The following is a 21552-nucleotide window of genomic DNA, read 5'->3' as shown; positions in this document are numbered from 1 at the left end:
CCTTTTTATCACTCTCTCTCTCTCTCTCTCTGTGTCTGTGTGTGTGTCTCTCTCTCTCTCTCGCGCGCGCGCGCCGACACACTCAGGGAGAGCGAGAGAGGCGGAAAAAAAAAACTACAACAAACTCGGCGGCGGCGGCGGCGGTTACCCCTCACGCTCGGGTCTCAAAATGGCGCCCTGACCCCGCTGTGACCCGGGAGCGGGAGAACGAGCGCGGGGTCGAAGAGCGCGAGGCGAGCGGCGCGGCGCGGCGCGGCGCGCACCACGTGACGCCGGCGCGCAAGCCCCCCCCCGCGTCACGTGACGAGGGCGCGCCGGGTGGGGGGAAGAGGCCGGCGCGCGGGCCGCCCCCCGCCCCCGCGTCACGTGACGCTGGCGCGCGGGCGGGCGGTTGGTCCCGTCGGTCGGTCGGTGGACGCCTCCGCGCTTTCCTGACCCGCGTTTGCGGCCTCGAGCGCGGCGGCGGCGAAACGAAACCAGTCTCTTTGATTAAAAACTATTGTCATCGCTCCCAGGCAATGGCGCGGTGGAGGCGGCGAGGAGGAGGAGGAGGAGGAAGAAGAAGAAGAGTCGCGGGTCCGGGTGAGTGGAGCGGCCTCCAGAGGCTTCCTCCCCCTCTCCTCTCCCCCCGTCTTCCTTATGGAGCACAACAACCGTTTGCATCTGTATAGCGCCCCTCACGCGCAGGGCTGCCCTCCGCGGCGCCTGACCGAGTCGAAAAGCGGGAGAGGGGAAGGTGTACCGTAAGCGTGAGCCGCAAGAGGAGGATCTGCAGCCGCGACCCGCGCGTGTGTGTGTGTGTGTGTGAGGAGGAGGAGGAGGAAGAGGGACCTGTGTGTGAGGAGGAGGAAGAGGGACCTGTGTGCGTGTGTGTGTGGGGGAGGTGGAGGAAGAGGGACCTGTGTGTGTGAGGAGGAGGAAGAGGGACCTGTGTGTGTGAGGAGGAGGAGGAAGAGGGACCTGTGTGTGTGAGGAGGAGGAAGAGGGACCTGTGTGTGTGTGAGGAGGAAGAGGGACCTGTGTGTGTGAGGAGGAGGAAGAGGGACCTGTGTGTGTGAGGAGGAGGAAGAGGGACCTGTGTGTGAGGAGGAGGAAGAGGGACCTGTGTGTGTGAGGAGGAGGAAGAGGGACCTGTGTGTGTGAGGAGGAGGAAGAGGGACCTGTGTGTGTGAGGTGGAGGAAGAGGGACCTGTGTGTGTGTGAGGAGGAAGAGGGACCTGTGTGTGTGTGAGAGGAGGGAGAGGGACCTGTGTGCGTGAGGAGGAGGAGGAAGAGGGACCTGTGTGTGGGAGGAGGAGGAGGAAGAGGGACCTGTGTGTGTGTGAGAGGAGGGAGAGGGACCTGTGTGTGTGAGAGGAGGGAGAGGGACCTGTGTGTGGGAGGAGGGAGAGGCAGGTAGGTGGAGTTAGAATAGATCAGCCATGGTCTTATTGAATGGCGGGGCAGGCTAGAGGGTCCAAATGGCCTACTCCTGCTCCTAATTCTTATGTTCAAAAGGAGGGGGCAAGGGTGGAGGGACTGAGGAAGAGTGTTACAGAGTTTCGGGCCGTAGTGATTGAAAGTGCAACAACTGATGGTGGAATTGAGGGCACGAGGGACACGAAGGAGGCTGTAGCCAGTTGAGCGGAGGCAGTGTTTGGTGGGTTTGGAGGTAAGCAGGTCAGAGTGGTACCGAGGTGCGAGGGCATGAAGGAATCCGTGGGGGGGGGGGGGGGTGAGGATCTTGAAATCGATGATTCAAATAAAATTCATGCATCTATGATGTTTTTGGCTTAAACTGACATTTTATAATTCAACTGAAGTAGTAATTTACCAATTAATTGCCTCTGAATGAAATTGACTGATGTTGCATATAATGTTAGTAGCTCAGTGTAATGTTGACTTTATAACATTCTTGTTTCTCTTTGTCTTACTCTTATTCTTGTTTCTCTTTGTCTTATAGGATGGTAGTGCAGCAGATGAAGTAACAGTGGTGAGAGGGAAGAGTATGGCTATCTTTGATAAACCAAAGGAGGCATTTATTGCCTTGCGTCCAATTTGTGTTCTTATTACTAAGGAGCAGACTGTTGAAAACATTCAGTGCCTTCAATCTCAGCTGCAGAACATTGGAAATGGGGCTTTACAGGAACTGCAGGAATATGTATTGTTTCCTATGAGATTTTCACTGAAGACCCCTGGACGAAAGCAGGAACGATTTGTGCAGAGTGTGGTGGAATGCATCAGCTTCATTATTTCAAGAACACGTGTGAAAAAGCAGCAACTCTTTCATGAACTGTTCTCGGAAATATCTCTTTGTTTGTCCAATCCTGGCAACCATGGAAAGTTGGCCAATGTTTCAGAAGAACTCAAAATGTCTGTAGTCCAAGGACTAGATGTCCTGCTTCATTCAGCATATGGGGACGTAATCTTATGCATTTACCAGGTAGAAATGATTCCTGTCCTAGGATTGGTTATTTCATTGCTTTTAGAGATAGCTGAAAATGAAAAATTAAGACAGCTACAGGTCAATGCTATGAAGTGTTTGCTGCTCTTGATTGGACAATGTGACTGCCCAGATTCACATTTCTCTTTTAATATTGATGACTTGGTTCTTGTCGGCGACTCCTTCGCCACATTTTTGCCTGGGATCAGTTTAGCAATGTCGCGCATTATTTCTGGAGATGTTAAACAGGGTCACTTAGTAACAATCTATGCCATCAAGGTTTGGTACAAGACAGTGGGTTTAGTTATGGCAGATGAGCATCTTGTTAAGGACACTTGTGGCAAAAAAATGCTAAGCACAGAACAGAGCAAACTGGCTAAACTTATAGTCAATAGAACACCTGAATGGGTGAAGAGCACTGGAAGTAAACTGGATATTCTCCTGGAGAAAATATGCAACTGTACTGCTAGCAACATGCATTGGAAAACGAGGCTAGAATTGATTGAACTGGTTAACCATTTGTTGCCACGTTGCAATAAATCATTTAAGGAATCCATTGGCCGTCTTCTAGAAGTTCTGGTTGGTTTAATTGGCGATGAGAGGCCTGAGGTGCAAACTAGATGCAGCCAGGTTTTGAGAAGCGTCTCGGAAAAATGCATAATGAGTGAAAACAAGGCTTTCGCTGACGTGCTGTCGGAGAACTTGCACTCACTTACAACATCTCTTCCAAGACTCATGAGGACACTGGATGATCAGGGAAAACTCAGTACATTGAGATTATTGCTGGGTTACTTAAAGTTATTGGGCTACAAGATCAACGTTGTTCTGAATTCAACTGCGCATCTCGGACGTCTTTCGAAAGCCCTATTGCAGATCTTAGAGATGGATGTGACTGATGTGAGAATAGTGGAAGAAAGGCGCGTAGCTTCTGAAGTGGAGCCTCTGCAAAGTCCTACAGAGTTGTCTAATTCCAACTGCCTAACAAAATGGATAAAGCCTGCTACACAGAGAAAGTATTTCAAGTATTTTAACGCTGAACACATTTTTGCTTTGCTTCAGCAGATCTGCAGGGTGCTTGGGTACTATGGCAATCTGTATCTACTTGTGGACCATTTCATGGAACTTTACCAAGAGTCTGTGGTATACAGGAAACAAGCTGCATTTGTGATCAATGAACTGTTATTTGGGGCAATAGGAATAGATGTGGAAGTCTTGAGTGAAAGAGAAACATCGGTTAGCATAGATGACTTAAAGGCAATTGTGACATCTATTATCGAAGAGTATACAAGCATAGAGAATTGGCATTTGGTAACTAGCATGAATTCAGAATGTGAAACTAGTTTGAAAACAAATCAGCCCAGATTGGAGGATTTTGCAAGCGGATCCCACAGTAGTTACCTGTGTTCAACAAGTCAAAACCTAACTGTCCAAGATATGAACAGTAATATCTGGCAAATCTGCATCCAACTCGAAGGAATTGGCTACTTTGCACATGTGTTAAAAACAGAGTTCCGACTACTTTTAATGATCACTCTCTACCCAGTACTAGAAAAGGCTGGAGATGAGACTCTCTTCATTAGTCAAACAGCCGCAAGGACATTAGTTGAGCTATGCCAAGCTTGCGACTATGAATCACTTCAGGAACTGATAAACCAGAACTCCGACTATCTAGTGAACACCATTTCTCTCAATCTGAGAAGACTAACTCAGCACCCTCACACACCCTGTGTTCTCAGTGTGATGTTCAGCCACTCTGATGCCAGCCTTCTGCCTCTGGTTGGAGATGTGATACAGGATGTATTGTTCTCTCTTGATCAGTACTACGGTGAAAGGGCTGAGCTGTTTTTTACAGTCTTCCATTCACTATTGGCAGCTCTAGGTAGGTAACATTCATCAAAGTAACATTATTAACTGGACCATACACAAATTGTGCCAATCGGTCCAGAAATCCCTGGGATGAGCAAGGTGGTCATCTAATATTCGTTGCTAGGCATTTTACTGTAAGCAAAGTTTACCATAAGCACTAATTGCCCAGCGCGTTGGGACATCTCTATACAAATGTAATTGTGTTGTAAGCAAAGTTTTCGGATAATTTAGATTTTGTTTACCCAAAGGCTCATCATAACAACCTAAATCCTGAAAATATAGTACCATGACTTGCATGCATTCTGTTACTGATCTTTCATAAGTTAGTTAATTTTTTTTCCCCTGCAAATGAAATATGTCACCAGTAGGATGTTCAATGCTGATAGTTTGCATTGGTTTCTTTGAGACCAGTTATTTTAATAATCCTTGCATTTGATGTAGCGGTTTATCATTTTCTAGTCGTCTCAAAACGCTTCACAGAATATACTGTAAAGTGAATTGAATGTATATTTTTTGTGGGCAAAATGCAAATTTTAAAATAAAATTAAATTTTAGTTTCATATAAAAGGGCATTTTGCTGTTCTGCTAGTGTGGAAATCTAATTCTTGGTATTTTGCAAACTAGGTACCAGAGACTCTTGAGACATGGTGGAGTTTGATACTAAACTGTCACTTTCAGAGGAATGCACAGAATTGATCACTTGTGTAATTGTCTCTTTTCCTGCCAGGTCTTATCCAACTGTTGAAAGTTTTGGTGAAGTATTTCAAGCCTGTAGGTTTTGGGTATCAGAAGTTCTTTAACTAGGCAGATGTTGCCGAAGTGGTCAATGGGAACATAACTTGTTTTTGCTTGATCCAAAAACAGCTCACTGGTTTGGAACTAAGGATTCTTCCCAGAACAGAGAGCCTCGTGATAAGGACAGTGCTGCTATTGCCAAGAATTGCAGCTCCAGTACTACAGTAGAAAATATGCAATGCTTTTTCGTGGAATATCAAAAACAGAAACGTCTGGCAGAAGGGATTGTGGATGAGGCAGATCTTGAGAATACAGGTACTTTTAACGGCAAAGCGATCACCCACACAGTGAAGGTTCACCATCATATCTAACAAGGACTTATCACGTGAACTCTGATAAGGAATATTGGCTTCTGTCACATCGAAGTCTAATCCTTGAGCCGCAAAGCCGACTGACAGCTGTATCACGAAAAATGTGTTGCAAGCCTTAGATTTCAATGCTTCTGCAATTTAATGTAAGATTCTATATTTTAAATTATTTTTCTAGTGTTTTATTTTAGGAAATTTGCAATTTAAATGAGTTCTTTGACCTTACCATTCTTTTCAAATCCAATGTATTTTCCTATGGTCAACCTGATTTTTAAGCATACAGATGATATGGAATTTGAATAGGTCCAATTATGAGTAAATTATTTAATCCTTTTTCATCTATTCCACAGCATTTCCACAATCTCTTTTGCTTCATTGAGTCTCTTTGCTGTCTCTTAGCTATTTTCTTCTCCATTCTGTCTTTCGCACTTTTATAAGTCTTCTCAAACTTAAATTCTGCAAGTCTATTCCATTGAGTTACGATAGTCCGTGAGTTTCACCTTATCAAACCGGCACAGTTCCTTAATCAGCTTACTCAGGACATTTTACTTTTTCTCATGAACCATTCGTCACATACGGTCTAAGCTTTTGTAGTCTTTAATTCTTATCCAACCAAATACTTTGTATTAATTATTTCTGTATACTGTTAAAAGGTATTAAATCCTTTCCAGGCTCTGATTTTTATTTCCCCAAAGAAAAGTTTGTGCAGACTAGACAACAGGATTTAATAGTGGGATTAAAGCGAAAATGTGCAAAAGTATTTTTTTACATTCTCCATCACCTTCAGTTTGACCTATTTGTGTTGCCTTCTGTTTTAGCAGAACACCTCAATTATTTGCTTTTTAAAAAAAAATCCCAGTTAATTTCATGACATAGACAAACCAATTATTTTACTATTTGGTAAAATATTGTTTTTATATATAGCTATATATTAGAATATTTTGTATTTCCCAGTGTTACTTTCTGGGTTTTTAGTCCCATCTCCTTTGATGGTCTGCCAGGAATTTCAGGGTGTTTCATTGTCATCATTAGTCATTATGGTCATAATGTTTTAAAATGTTGAAAGTCAATTTAATGCTTCCATTTCTGAAAATCATGTGACCTGTTTTTAGCTTGTGAAATCCCTGAAGCTGACAACAGTGACGACTGCCTCGATGTAAAGAAAGAACTATCAGCCCATGTTCAGATCACCAAGGACGTGATGGAGAGATGCATTCACCTCTTGTCAGATAAAAGCATCAAACTGCGCATAAAGGTCTTGTGTTATTCCCAGTCTGAGAGGTTGAACATAATATCGTTCAGGGTCTTATGAGGTTGTTTTCGTCTGTGTGGAAGAGTTATCTTTAATAGTAAGATAGGAATCTCTGGCTGAACAGGTCTGTGGTAGGAGAAGGGAATAGGTGAAGAACAGGACTGTCAGTCTTCTAATTTAACAAATGCTTTGTGTTATTTTTCATAACTTTTCTCAGTTTGATCACCATCACACCCCTTTTTCTCAAAGAGAATGGAATTCGTTTGAGGAGAAGGGAGCATTTTACAGCTGATATCAGAGTGGTTTGTGGCTGACCAGAAGAAAGGGCTTGTATTATTATAGAAAGACACCATTGTAAAGCCTTTGAAAACTGAAGTTAATCTTTATGATTCTTGCTTCATGAACACTATTGCAGGTTGAAGCCAGGACACTGGGTTGATCTAAGCAGCAGCTTGGTATTGAAATGGCAGGATGAAAGAGCAGGATTCGAGAAGCAAGATATCAAATTGGCCATAGAGAAAAACTTTCCTTCCATTATGATTCTTTCTTATGCATATTGCATTTTTTTCCTCATTTTTTGCAGGTACTGGATGTTCTGGAACTCTGTGTGACTGTTCTGCAGAGTAATGAGAACGAGCTGCTTCCAATGGTGCACCGTGTTTGGAGCCCACTTGTTCAGAGACTGACCAATGACGATCCTCTGGTGGTTCTCAGAGCATTCAAGGTGATTTAAGTGGTGGTTTCTGTACTCTTTGTCCCATGACTGATAAAAAAACTGGCAGCAAAGAAAGCTTTACTTAATTTAAGAAGGTTTCTTTGACAAAATGATTGTGTGGGGTAACAGCTAACAAAAAATGCATAGCCATAGGTACGAGATACATTCAAACCGTGTCTAAACACGGTCCTGTGGAAATTGATAATGCATTACGTCAACTCAACCACCTGTCAAGAGAATCCTAGCTTACTATTAAAGATTGTAATTTCCAGGAGCATTCCTTTTTGAAACTATCTACAGTTTCTTGTTGCACTGCCCGCGCTGGTAGTGTGTTCCACGTACCATGCCCTTTCTGCTTATTAATTTGAGTTTGTTCTTATTTTTAAGTTATGAGCCCTACTATCGTTTTGCAATTAGTTTGCAGCAGATAAACTTATCAGCTTCCAAATGTTCTGAAAGGGTTTTGTTGGATTTGCTTTCAGGTACTGTGTAAGATTGGTGATGCCTGTGGCAAATTCCTGACTAGCCGCATCTCCAAAGATGTATTACCAAAGTTAAGCAAGTCCTTAGTGAACCAGGCCCCAGTCAGTGCCAAGGCTGGGCCTATTTATAGCCACACTCTTTCCTACAAGTTACAGTTTACAGTGCTTCAGAGCCTGGGGACTCTTTGTGAGAAACTGGATCTTGGTAAGTAAGTGCTTCTGGTCTTCAACATGGAGACTTGCAATGCTTTCATCCATAGACTGTTATTCAAAATGTTTATTTTCCTTCCCAGCAGAGTTAGATTTCCATTTTTCTGAAAGAAAATCTACAACTGCAATATTCCTCCAATAATCTACTCATTCATTCCAGATATAATAATTCAGATCAATGTAAAAATTCTAGTATGACTCATGAATGAAAGTACTTACGAGAAAGTGGAGGATGAGGAATTAACTATACAGGTGTACGACAGCTGATCTCTTATAGTTCAGTGATATAAATCTCGAAATTCCAGAGGTGCTGCTGCAGTGCTAACATGATGTCAGAGAATAAGCTCTTCTGAAAAGTCCAATCTCGTACTTCACACCTTCCAGTCACTTTGCAGTGATTTATTACTTTCCTGTATCCACACTGTCCTTGAAAGACAGCATCTTCTGGTCATGAATGATGACTGACGTGTCCCTTTTGGGTTTATGTTGTATGACAAATTAATTTCCATAGTATTAGAAGCTGTGTTGATGGTTTTTAGAATAGTTGCTGTATGTAGTTCAACACTAAATGTGAATTCTGGGCTTTCTCCTGTTAACAATAGTCCTTGCACTTGATAAATATAAAAACTGAAGACGAATAAAAATTCACGGCATTTTCCCGAAGAAGTTTGGTTCACGATTTAAAACGATGTGATAACAGTACTTGTAATTATAATTACGTCTGTTTGGCTGTTGCCTTTCAGTCTTGTGCTGGATTAACCAATTGCTTGTCCAGCGCCTTGGGACGTCCTCCCGACATGAAAGGTGCTATACAAATGTAAGGTTGTTATTGTTGCTTGGGGGCTGGGCAGCAGAAAATTAGCTACATTAAAGTTAAAGTATGCAACAACAACAACAACAAGATTACATTTGTATAGCGCCTTTCACGTCGGGAGGACTTATATGCAACCTGTAGATGAGATGGGAGTATTGATACCAAATGTGTATCAGATGACTATAGCTGCAAACCAGAAGGAAGTTTGCCAGAGAACAAGCCAACCACTATTGGAGGAAAAACACATCAGTCCAAATTGGCCTTGTTGTTTACTAAACCTCCTTCACTTCTCAAAATTGTGCCGTTGTTGAAAGTTTTCAAAGGATGTGTTTTCATTCAGATGTTAGAAGTCTGGGGCGTACAGTAGGTTTCAATGAACACTCCTTGGGATATGCTTTTGAACTGTAAAATTATATTATGTGTCAACCTGGTCAACCTGCCGGCACAGACTCGATGGGCCGAATGGCCTCTTCTGTGCCGTAAAATTCTATGAATCTAACATTCTACGGTTCAGGTAAAAGCAATCTCGCCTTTGATACAGAAGGATGTGGGTTAGAGCCCCATGTCAGAACTTTGAACTTGTATAGTTTAAGCTCACACTCCAATGTGATCAATTCCAGGCAGAGGGCGAAACCTTGGGCAAGTTTCCTTACTCCACACGCCTAATAATAATCCCTCCAAAAACAAAACAATAATAAATTGGTCATTTTCAATCCACAACTGTTTGTGGGACACTGCTGTGCGCTCTTGGCTGTCGCGTTTTGCCTACAAATATACAGTCAATTCACTTTACAGTCTATTCTGTGAAGTGCTTTGAGACGTCGAGAAGACGTGAAAAGTGCTATATCAAATGGAAGGATTATTCTTATTTATTATTAATAGTAAACCCTGTGAAGCACTTTAAGGTGTCCTCTTGATATTNAAAAAATGCTAAATCAAGTGTAAAAGTATTATTGGACAATGATGTAAAAGAGTTTCCATTTTGCCTAACACAGCTGAAAGTGACCTGGATATTGTGATCAGCACCTGTCTGCCATACCTGAGCAGTAGACAGCCCTTGAAACTCCAGGAAGCAGCGTGCAGGTAACCCACTAATAATCAATCTCATGAAAGATGATTATAATCTTAAATGTAACATTTGTTTAATGTGAGTAACAATAGTTTCAAAGCAAACCTGTTAGATTGCTCTAAAGGAGGGAGTTTCCCTAAATAAATGCCCTGTATTAGCATGAGTTGGTTAAATTTTAATGCTAATTTTAAAATCTTTTTGTTTTTTTTGATATACATCAGTTTGAGGGGTAAATATTTAATCAGCAAAGCCTGACAACACTTGGATACAATAACTGACTAGGAATAGTTAGTGAACCTGCAATATGAGGGAGCAGAGTTTTAACAGAAAATGGTTTAGTAATGATATAACTACCAGTAGATAGAAGTCTAAGCACAGAAAGAAGCCTTAGCCAGATCGTACAATAGAATGCTCGCACAATATCCATTGGCATATCTGGAAGTTAAACGTTGACTCCTAGAAAAAACACTGGGGATTCAAATTTAAAAATATCATCTTTTTAAATCATCTTTACATTTTACATCTTTCAGGTTAACAGGACATCTTGGAGTGCTTCACGGGATTTACTGTGTAGGGACTGTTTAAGCGCTCTGGGATGTAACCCTGCATGAGGGGCACAATATAAATGCCANTTTTTTGTTGTTGTTATTACTTTGTAGGAATAATTAGAGAAAAAATAATCTCCACAGCTCTTGATCTTAAATTTGAATTGTTGAAGCCTAGTGTAGACCAAGGTTTAAGTGCTTGGCACAAATTCAATCAATCCCTATTTTTCTCAGTTTCCCAATAAGTAATCATGTAGTTCCTGGCATTTCACACTAGAGGTACTCAATGAGCTATGTATGTATTGTTTTCTGTGGCAACTGAATTCACACTGTTTAAAAGCTATAACAATTACTGCATTGTATTTGTTGCTCACAGTAGAATGTAAGGCCTCTCTTGTGGCAGAATATGAGTGCGGCAGCATTGTAATTTATATCATACCTCCTGCAAGAGTTATGATGATGCAGTAGTTTATCGACCTCTACCCATTCCAAATTAGCATAGTTTTATGCCTATCATCTGTTTCTCTGTGATTTCTGAATATGTTTTGCTTATAAGAAAATTTATTAGAAATTGTTACAATGTCTTGCAAAAGTAGAGTGCAGGGGGAGAAAATGGAGGTAAATGAAAAGTTGAATAGTGTTCACTGTAACTATAAGGCATAATTCTAAACGCTTAAGAGTGCAAGCCTTAAACTTTATCAGAGACCTTGACTACAATACTACTGATTGCTTAATTGCAGTGCATTATCCAGTGAGTAAGATAAACTATAAATAGCTTAAATGCTTGGAACTTATTTTCAAAAGGAATGCTTAGAAATAACATGCAGTACCTGCCAAGAGCTCTGCTGATGTTAGATGAAAATGTTACCAGCCTTTGATCACTTTACTCCCGCTTGTAACTGCTCAGCTATTCTGTCTCAGGAGCAGGTTTTCTAACCAGATTTGTTGACATTCCTAAGTGAAATATTTGCCTCACATTGTGCAAAGACAGTGAGCCTGATTATTTGAACTAACAATCTCTCAAGATGTATTATTATTATACTAATAATCCTTGTAATGGAAATAGCGGCTTATTATGTCTTTGAACGTCTGAAAGTGCTTTGCAGGATTTGTAAGTGTTCGCCTAGTAATTTCAGTTGCTACACTTTGCAGAGTAGAATTCTGAACAGAATAAAAATGTATCCTCGAAAGGATCAATAATGAAATTGCCATCGGTGCTGAGCGTAACCGTCTATGGAATGTTTCCCCTTTTGACATGAAAGCACTCTATCAAATGCAAAGATTATTTACTGCGAAGCGTAGTGACTGTATTTGTAGGTGAACATGGCATTAAATCATTAGAGAGGTTGATTGGCACCATACACAACCTTTAGTGTAGTTAAATTACATAGAGTAGAAAGTTATATATGTAAAAGTAATTTTCCTTAGAGCATCAAGGTAGAAAATGCTAATCTGCTTCAATCGATTCTAAAAGCAGTGAGTATGACCAGCCTTTTTGACGATTTAACATTTTTGGTTTGTTTCCTCGCCAGTGTTTTTCACCATTTGATTGAAGTCGATCCTGATGCTGTATGGCTTGCATTGAATGAAGCTTACTGTCCATGCACCTACGATCCGCCACACCCCAGCCTGTTGCCCATCCGACTTAGTGGAACGGGAAAGCAAAGGAATGAATTCACAGATAATATTCTTCAGCTTCTGCAGAGATTGCAGTGAAGCAGGGTCTGTATGGTACTTGGAAAGTATAAATATCCAAACTTCCCTTGTGCGGAGTGCTGAAACTGGCAGCTCTGCAGAGATGTGAGTTGAGCTAAAGGCAAGTACTTCTCTTCCTCACAGGGCATAGAGTATCCTCTTGTACATCTACTGGCACAGGCCTGGGAGGTTACCTATTCTTGGTCGCAGATGGAACAAAAGAAGGGATAGAGCAGAAAAAGCTTTTGGAATGAGCATCCAGGGCCTTGGGACGTCCTCCTGACGTGGAAGGCGCTATACAAATATAATTTTGTATTGTATCGCCTCGCCCTCAAACAACCATCAATAGAAGCAGCTACTGTAGCTGGGTGTGGAACATGCGGTGAGGTCTGTAACTGAAACTCACAGTTGTGATTTAAGATGGGAAATGAAACTATTACTTTGTTGTATTTTATAAAAGCTGCCTATGTACGTTCCCAAAGTTAAGGCCATGACTGGCCAGCAGAATAGCCACAGGTCTCATTCTAGCTTTCACTGGGAGCTGTTCTGTGGTTAATGGGAGTGGAGCTGATGTGAAGACCGGGTCAAACACCTTTTAATCTCTTTTTTTCTTAAATATTTGTAATGCTGCTTTCCCCTACCCCCTTCAAATTGTAAAACACAAATCAGTTTTCTGGAATACTGCTACCGGATGAAGTCATGCTGATGTTCATTCAGCTGTGGCTGGTAATCTTTGCCTGCAGCAGAAAACCATCAGTTTGTAAATTCTTTATGTTGGAGGAAAGTGTAGTTATTGCTTAATTGTTAATAGCTGCTCAGGAGAGTTTTTTACATTAATGAAGCATACTATTATAGGTAAATACAGTGCCATTGCAATGTAGTTTTTTTTCAATATGAACTCTACCATTGTGGCGTGAACAGAATAAAAATGTATCCTTGAAAGGATTAATAATAAAATCACCAAAGGCATTGCGCGTAACTCTCTGTGGAATGGTTCCCAGTAGCGGGTATTACATTTCGTAAAAGTTAACGGCATATGTCTATTGCTATATCAGCTTTCAAAGGTTTCTTTTCAGAGCTCTGCTCAGTGTTTAGGCCCTGAGAAAAGTGTTTTTAATAACACTGACTGATAACTGATTTGTATTCTGCAATTGCTCGTTCACATTTTCTACCAACTGCCCACAGTTTCACTTTTTCAGCAACAGTTCTATCCATCATCCTTGTCAAGCTGACCTTTATTTAGGTCTTTGTTCTAAAAGAACTTGCACAATGTGACCGTTCCATCAGTTAATACAGCATAGCCCTAAACAGTGGGCTCTTAATGGAAGCTAGCGCATGAGGGGAATGGTTCATTGTTAGTAAAGTGCAATGCTGAAATCTAATTAAAAAGGTGAGTGGGAATGCTGCCAGCTCAAGCAGATAACTGCTGTGTTCTAAAGCAGAGCCCCATGCGTTCTGGTCCAAAGGGTTTCTCGAAGATTAGTAGAATTTGAATTCGCAGTGTGGCTGCTGGATGGAGCACTGCATCAAAATGAGACATTCTAGCTGATGGGAAAGATCTGACATTGTTTGTTTCCTCCTCCCCATTCCAAGTCTCTTTCCCCCCCGCCCCCGCAATATACTTATAGATCAAACACAAAATAGTACTGACAATTGTGTGCCTGATCCACTCTTCACCTGATGAGTAACGTAGAACAACACTGAATGGAGAACATCACCAGGGAGTCACGTTATGGAGTGTGTTCACTCACCTATGATCCAGGTCAATTTCACAGCACTTGCTTTAGTTTTGTAATCTGCCGATTGAACCTGCTGCTAAAGCAAAACTCCAGAGCCATGCTGAGAGCATTTATTTTTCAATGTACTTTCAAAAGTTAAGCAGGAAATAAATTTTGGGGCTTCAGCTGAATGGAAATACAGTCTAATTTTACCCACCAAAGTTCATGCTTTCATATTGTCCCAGAGACTCCACATTCTTTCATTGCACAGTTATTGTAGATATCTAGAATTAAATCCACAGTTACAGCATGGAAACAGGCCATTTGGCCCATCTAGTCTGTGCTGTTGTTTATACTCCACTTAATCATCCCTCTGTTTCTTCTCCCTCATGATACATTCATTCCTCTTCCATACCACAACAAGAACTTGCATTTATATAGCATCCATATATAGGATAATATATTGAACCACTTTATAAAGAGGTGGTTGGACCTGAAAAGTGGGGGTAAATAGGTGTGATTGAAGAGGTACATTTTAAGACAGAACTTAAAAGGCAGAGGGGGAGTAATAGAGGAGTAAAGGGAAGGCATTCTAGAGGTTAGCAGCTGAATGTTTGGCCTTCAATCCACAACTGTTTGTAGGACGCTACTGTGAGTAATTCGCTGCTGCGTTTCACCCTACAAATATACAATCAATTCACTTTACAGTATATTTTTCGAAGCGCTTTGAGATGTCTTGAAGATGTGATAAGGTGCTATTTCAAATGCAAGGATTATTATTCATTCAGTACAAACAATAGATACGCACTTCAAATACAATTGTGCGAAGTGGGCTTAATCTGGAATGTTGCTGTTTTTTTTTCTCCCCGGAGTCTGAATGTCCTACTGTAAGCTTGCATCTGGTCTAATAGTCTGATCTGAGAACTAACATATAGCACTTCATCCCTTTCCTCATAGTGCCAGAAAGGAAATATGTGCAGCATTGGGTGCAAACATGCAGCCATATGTTTGAAAAGTAGGCATTCAAAGGCTTGTGTATTTCAGATGTATCCCCTTAGCCAGGAAGGTTCTGACACAGTTTGCTGATTGAGCAACTAACTTTGCAGAAAACTTGTAGCAAGCATAAAGACCTTGTATGTTGTGCATGAAGGTTGTGACGTTCAGTGAACTTGAACTCTTTTAGCTCTAAGTGGAGAAGTAATGAGTTGTGGTCCAGTCCTTGGCTGTAAATCAATGTTCTCTGCTGAGCGAGGTTTGCTTAGATCCACATTATTTAGATTAATAGAGCAACGCTGCAGCATGGGTCTTGGACATAGACAAATGAGTGACATTAGAAAACCACAGTTGTTCAGAATAATGATTGCAATAAACTCATTTACCACATAGATCCAGACATTACCCTCTGAGGGATATCTTCGTCCAGTGAGGTTATGGTAATTAAGGTACACATTACTGCCAGTTTGCAATCACTTCTACATGCTTAGGTTGTTGTAGCTTAGAAATGTGTGAAAAATGTCAGACAAAAGCTGGTCACAGATGAACATAATCTGCTAATATTAATGGTAGCATGAAGGAATAACTTAGCTTCTTAAGTTCCTATCCTACTTGATCCACTGTCTGTATTTTGTCTTTAATGGTTTCTCCTCCCATCGCATGTTCACTTGCACCAAACAGCACATGCCCATCTCCCCAGTCCGTGCCAAGAAGTAAAACCTTTTATCATTTGTTATTAAAACACACATTTTAAGAAATTTTATTTTGTTTTTAGTCATCTGATATCCTTATCCAAGGATTTATTTGGAAAGAGTTCAACATCCATTCACTTGGGTTATTTGCTTATGAATAGCAACTCTTTCATTCCATGCAGTTCAGTAAAAAGAATTACATTATAGGCAGCATGTCAGTTGTTCAGATGAGTCGAGGTAAATCCACATAGTATCATTCAGATTGGATTTTCATCCCAGTTTAACATTCTGACTTACTAAAACCACTTATTCACGCAGAATTTCAATGCATCAAAGAGTTCCAAACTGTATTTCTGTTCATTGCTCTAACATGTAAATTCAGAATTCTAGTCTAGTTCCTATTCATTTCTATCAATAAACAATGTATAACTTTAATGAAAATCCAATACTTTTCCAGAATTTTCAGTCTACACAATGTCTTGCACATTTATCAAACCATCTAAACGGTCCCTGTGATTTGTATTTCTGTTTTCTATTATGAATCTGAAGTGATTTGTATTTTAATTTGGTTTTAATTACATGACTCCAGTCATGTTGGATTCACCTCCTAAGGGCCAGATTGTCAGCATTTCAGCAAGACTGTTAGATCAAGCATTTTACAGGTAGTATTTGGGGACTGAGTGAACTGATAGAAGCAGCTCAGCCTAAGGAAGCCCCATTCTTTCCTAATTCAAAGAAGTTCTGATCATTCCATGGTCCTTGCTGAATAAAGAAACGTGGAGACAAAAGATAGCTTGATACCTAAAGGGGAAGGATGCGAATAACTGGTATTAAAACTAAATGTTTGATAAACAGAGTAAATGTTGAAATGAGCTAAGGTTATAATATTTATGCACTTTGGGACACTTCCCTGCATGAGAGGCGCTATGCAAATGCAAGTTCTTGTAATATTGCAGAACTCTCAGACAGTGCACAGAGACAACAATCAAAGAAAAATGAAATATGAGTGGCAATACAGTATTTATTATTAGTATTAATTCTTATATTTGGTATTACACCTTTCACATTCGGAGGGCATCCCAAGATATACTGTAAAGTGGACTGACTGTTTTGTGGATAAATGCAGGAGCCAAGTTGCGCACAGTAACATCCCACTGACAACCATGAAGTGAGTGACCAATTTTTATTGGGTGATTGTTGACCAGGAGAAACTCTATTCTCTTTTTTAATCATTTAATGTCTACCTGAACAGACCGTTTAATGTCTCATCCAAAGGACGGCACCTTCCAACAATGCAGCACACCCCCAGCACTGCAGTGTCAGCCTAGATTATATGAGTGAGAAGTCTCGGCGGGGCTTGAACCAACCTTCTGACTCAGACGAGAGTGCTAGCAACTGAGCCGAGCTTTACAGTAGTTGTATAGTAACTCAAATGTGGATTCAAGTATTTCTAGTATTTATTTCAGTGTTGTCTGGTGCAATGGAACCTACCTAGTGCACATTAGGACGGCAGAATGTGCCTTTTGTCTGCACAAATAACCAGTCTTGCAAATTTAATATGCTGACAGTACCCTGCAATGTAATGAGATGCGGTGCAAAATATTGTTCTGTTGCTTAAGGACAACAGAAAAGAAACATGGGACTTGTACAACTAAAAGCTAATGAGAAAATAATGTTTGAAATGGGGAACTGATGGTACTAAATTTAGGACATCCTTCGAAAATAAGTAGCAACATTAAAATATCAGTGCAAAACATGCAGGGAAATATAAAGGTTGCAGCTCCCTTGGGAAATTTTCTCACAAGCCAAGAATGCAGCAAAATGTAATTTTCCACAGATTCCTGACGTCTAATATGAATTTAACGTGGCCATTCCAAAATCCCATGTTGAAGCCTTACAAGTGAAGAATGTACCAATAACTGTTTCAGAGAGGGTTGCATTTTTATTAAGCCAACACTTCTGGCTAGTCCTGAAAATCACCGGCTTCGAGATGAAATTATATATCAACAACTGCTGACTTGCACAGAGATTGCTTTTACATGAAATTGCAGATGAGAGTGTTTCACGATATGTGTTTGTTGCAGACACATTAATAAAATAACAGACAATTCAGAATAAAACTTCGAAGGAAATCTGTGTTGCATTTTTAGTTGTGTCCTGATTGTTCTGTTTATTGTATGATCCTCAAATTAGTGGGACTGGGAAAGCCTGATTTATGTATTGCTAATCAGCCTAGATTATGTTAAATGATCTTGCCTTTTTTTTTAAAGATAGCTGCATTCACAAAGAATTGATTGTGATTTAGGTTAGGATATATCTGTGTCCAATTGGCGTTAGCACCTTTAAATATAGACACTTCTAAACTTTAAAATAGTCCTGTAAAATGCTTTGAGACTTTTCAACGATGTAATAAGGTGCCATATCCAATGCACGGATTCTTATGTTACTATATTACTATTTGCATAAAGTGGCGATCACACTGTCTTTAGTTTTAGGCTGAAAACAGACATTTAGGAAAGAAGATTGGGATCTGTAATCTTCCTTTTTTCTGCATAACCAAAGCTGTAATGGTTTTTGTTTCTTTTTCTTGCAATATCTAAAATTACAGTTTAAAAATCTCTCGAACTTCAGGTAGATTTATGAATCCAAGAAACAACTAATTTTTGGCAAAATGTCTTGTTTTAAGTCTTCAGTCTGCTGCACAAATGAGTCCAGGAGATCGTTCTAATGATCTAAATCTTCTCTGATTTATTTCGAGAATAAGAGTTGCTAATGGACCATGTGTTTATCTAAATCCCTGAGTGCTGCATTAAAAGCCATTAGAACAGTACAAATGGTCATTTTTGAAGCTTATTATGGATTCAATTAGCAGAGATTATAAACCTCTCAGATTTGTCCCACACCATTTTGTAAGTGGAAAAGTGCTAAATTCTCTGTATTGGGCTCTGAGTATGAATCTTTAATGGCTGCACATTAACAGTATCTGAACAGAGGCATGTGTACCCAAAGGGCTTAGTTCATTTTTCTCTCTACCATGGCTCCTTAACTATTGAGAATTTAATTTATCACCAAAATCCAATATTTATAACATACATAAACTAATATTTTAAGTATTTCTCAAATTCTACTTTATAGCATTCATGATTGAAAATATATCCTCTGGATTAAACCAGACATTGTTCCACATATGCATGCCATCTACATGCAGAAATTATGCTGATATTATAATGGAATGCGCACTCTACCTATAGGGACCCACCCTTTTTACTTAATTCCGGAGGGTTTTAGGCGCAGGTTGGTGAGAGCCAAGGCTTGGGAACTCCAGAGTGTGTGTTGGGGTACTACTGGAGTTTAACGAGCTAAAACCACACTGCTTGCCTCAGTGCTGTCTTGCAAGCTTCCCACTTTATTATTATTATTATTATTGTCCAGCAGTTAGGACCACCCTAACCAATAGGGGAGGTAAACGGGAAGAATCCCTGCTTCTTGTAGCATCAATTTGAACAAATACATCTTTCAGACAGCAAGTATTTATTCTTGGATCCAGTTAGATTATAAGAAATTATTTTGTAATTAGCAGGACTGTGGAGGAATGAGGTGATTTATAAATCTTAATGTTTTTTTTAATATTCTGCAGATTGTACGTAAGTAATGATATAGTAGTATAATTTGTATTCCAACAGCAAAAGAAAACTTTTTGTTTGCTAGTCAGTTTTTGTAGTCGGTTAAAACTTTCCAGGGAATTATACCTCATTAACAAAATAGCTAGCTATTAATTTTTCAAGAAGCAATATTCTATGCATTATTTACAGCCCAGCCAGAGATGTAACAGTACAGAAACGGAGCCATCTACAGTAATACCAACGTTCAGAATGCAGTGACAATGAGAATGCACTGCAAAAGGGAGCAATGTAATATTTGTTTCTCCACAGCACCTATTCCATTTACAAAGCGGTTTGCGGCTGTTGAAATGAAATGTGGAGCTCCTTTTCAATATTGACAGCCTCCTTTACACTTTACAGTTGTTCTGTAAAATATTAACGCGTCGCTTTTCACTTGTCAGTTCTATGAAACACAAGGACAGTCTCGTCATTATCCATGTGTGTTGAACTATCTTGTTTGTGCTTGGTGGCATTTTTCTTTTCACGTCACACAAATTTCCTGGGGGTACTGTAGGTTTTCGATTGTTACCGGGCATGTGGGAGCTTCTGCTGGTACATGCGATTTGCTGGCACAGTTGGGAACGCACTGGGAACATGCTGGTTAAAAGGTGCAGGCAATTCATTTGGAACTCGGACTCTGGGGTTTGTTTGAGCTGAAACTGAAATAAGGGATTTTGCTATCATTGGAGTCCAGCAATGCAATGATTTCTGACGGGATTATTTAACAACCAACTGATGTACTGTTCCGATTCAGTCTGTTTTTAAGGCAGATTTCCCATGGGTGTCAGCTTGACGGTACTTCTGGTTATTGGATGCAATCGCACTCTGAAAGAATCATTTCATATCAGGCTCCCTTGTTATTTACAATTTATATTGTTGATAACGCGGGAGTAAAGCGCTTCCCAGAATAAACTAAAATGGATTGACTATTTTGTGGGTGAAACGTCACAAGGTTTGCTGATCTTTCACTACATACCTCCTGTAAGCACACCGAGCTCCTGAGAGAAACTTCGCAACTTCATTCAACTTTTCCTTGGAATTAACACCAAATAATCAAAACTAATAATATTCATATCGTGTTTATTAATCACATTCAGCAATATCATTTTACAGACTGACTACAAATGGTCAAGGAAATTCAGTAATTAAAGGCTTAATGTTACTTATATAACGCTATTGTTCTGTAACTAACGGATGACTATACAAGTGCTTAAAAATGTGACTTGTGTTTAATTGCTTTTTATCTCATTGCACACTACTTCATTAACCCTTTCGACCCCGGATCATTTTGTCATAAAGAGGTCTCATCAGTACAGATTGGCAGCGATTTGCAGTTAAGTTGAGCCATTCGTTAAATGGTTCCTTATAGCTGACAGTGCCAGCCTTGTAGAGTTCCAATTCACTCTTTGCTAAATGGGCTCTGAAGGCTGTATTTGTAGTCGGTCGAATATATGACAGACATCTTAACAGAACATTTTACTGACACTGAATTTACAATGGGGAGTGATTGGCAGTCCCAATCAGTCAATACGCACGGCACTGCGACAGGATTGAAAGGCAGACCTTGTCAACACAAAACTGATTATATTCAGATCTGAGACGAGCTCTGAACGTACATGCATAATGTATCTGGTGCCATTTTAAACAAAGTGTGTACAAAGCTGGTCCTTATTTGGCTTCGACTGGAACAAACAGGCTCAGGTTAACAGGCAGTCGTAATTTATCATTATCATTGACTTAGGGCCTAAGTGTTGGACTCTTCATTCTGTTCTGCTGAGAAAAACACTAAGGAAATGTGGCCAAAATGATTAAAAATTCCTGCTACTGAATTCAGTGATGCTCCAGACTTCTTAAGTACAATTTCAACATTTGACAATCAATGTTTTTTTTAGAAAATCATCAATACCCCAGAAAGTCACAGAATGAAAGCCACTATTTACAGCAGCACACGTTCTATTGCACAATACCACAGGTGTGGTGCTCTGAAACCAGTGTTAGTTTGGTAGCCATACACAATGTTGAAAGCTTCACATCTGATCACACAATCCAGATGAGACAGCCTTTGTTGGAGATGTGGCCCTTTTTTGGGGCCATTTACAAAGATGATCCATTATTCACAAACACTCAAGATCGCCAATTCGTCCACTCCTGATGGCGATGACATAGGTACAAGTGGACACATCTCCACCCACAACGAACAAATAGGAATTGTGGGTTATGTTGGGGTAGACTTTACCGTGAAATTGAAGTATTAAATGAAGTGGTGATGGGAGACACTGAGGGAGGTTGGGGGGAGTTTACTGTATTAAGATAG

General features: G+C 40.3%; 1 protein-coding gene across 2 annotated transcripts; it reads left to right on the top strand.

Annotated features, from left to right (window-relative positions):
* Positions 1-506: 506 nt before the first annotated feature.
* On the top strand, positions 507-13142 carry tti1 (TELO2 interacting protein 1). 2 transcript variants are annotated; one of them, XM_007912138.2, is made up of 8 exons: positions 507-582; positions 1943-4301; positions 5153-5338; positions 6504-6646; positions 7227-7367; positions 7841-8045; positions 9860-9947; positions 12011-13142. In XM_007912138.2, exons 2-8 carry the CDS (start codon positions 1988-1990, stop codon positions 12192-12194), a joined length of 3261 nt encoding a protein of 1086 aa, XP_007910329.2. In that variant the 5' UTR covers positions 507-582; positions 1943-1987; the 3' UTR covers positions 12195-13142. The 2 variants fall into 2 exon arrangements, with proteins under 2 accessions (XP_007910329.2, XP_007910321.2); XM_007912130.2 differs by lacking the exon at positions 507-582 and adding an exon at positions 1633-1651.
* Positions 13143-21552: the final 8410 nt, after the last annotated feature.

Source organism: Callorhinchus milii, unplaced genomic scaffold (assembly GCF_018977255.1).
Source record: "Callorhinchus milii isolate IMCB2004 unplaced genomic scaffold, IMCB_Cmil_1.0 Scaffold18, whole genome shotgun sequence".
Taxonomy (NCBI): domain Eukaryota; kingdom Metazoa; phylum Chordata; class Chondrichthyes; order Chimaeriformes; family Callorhinchidae; genus Callorhinchus; species Callorhinchus milii.
This window is presented reverse-complemented; position numbering and strand designations above follow the sequence as displayed.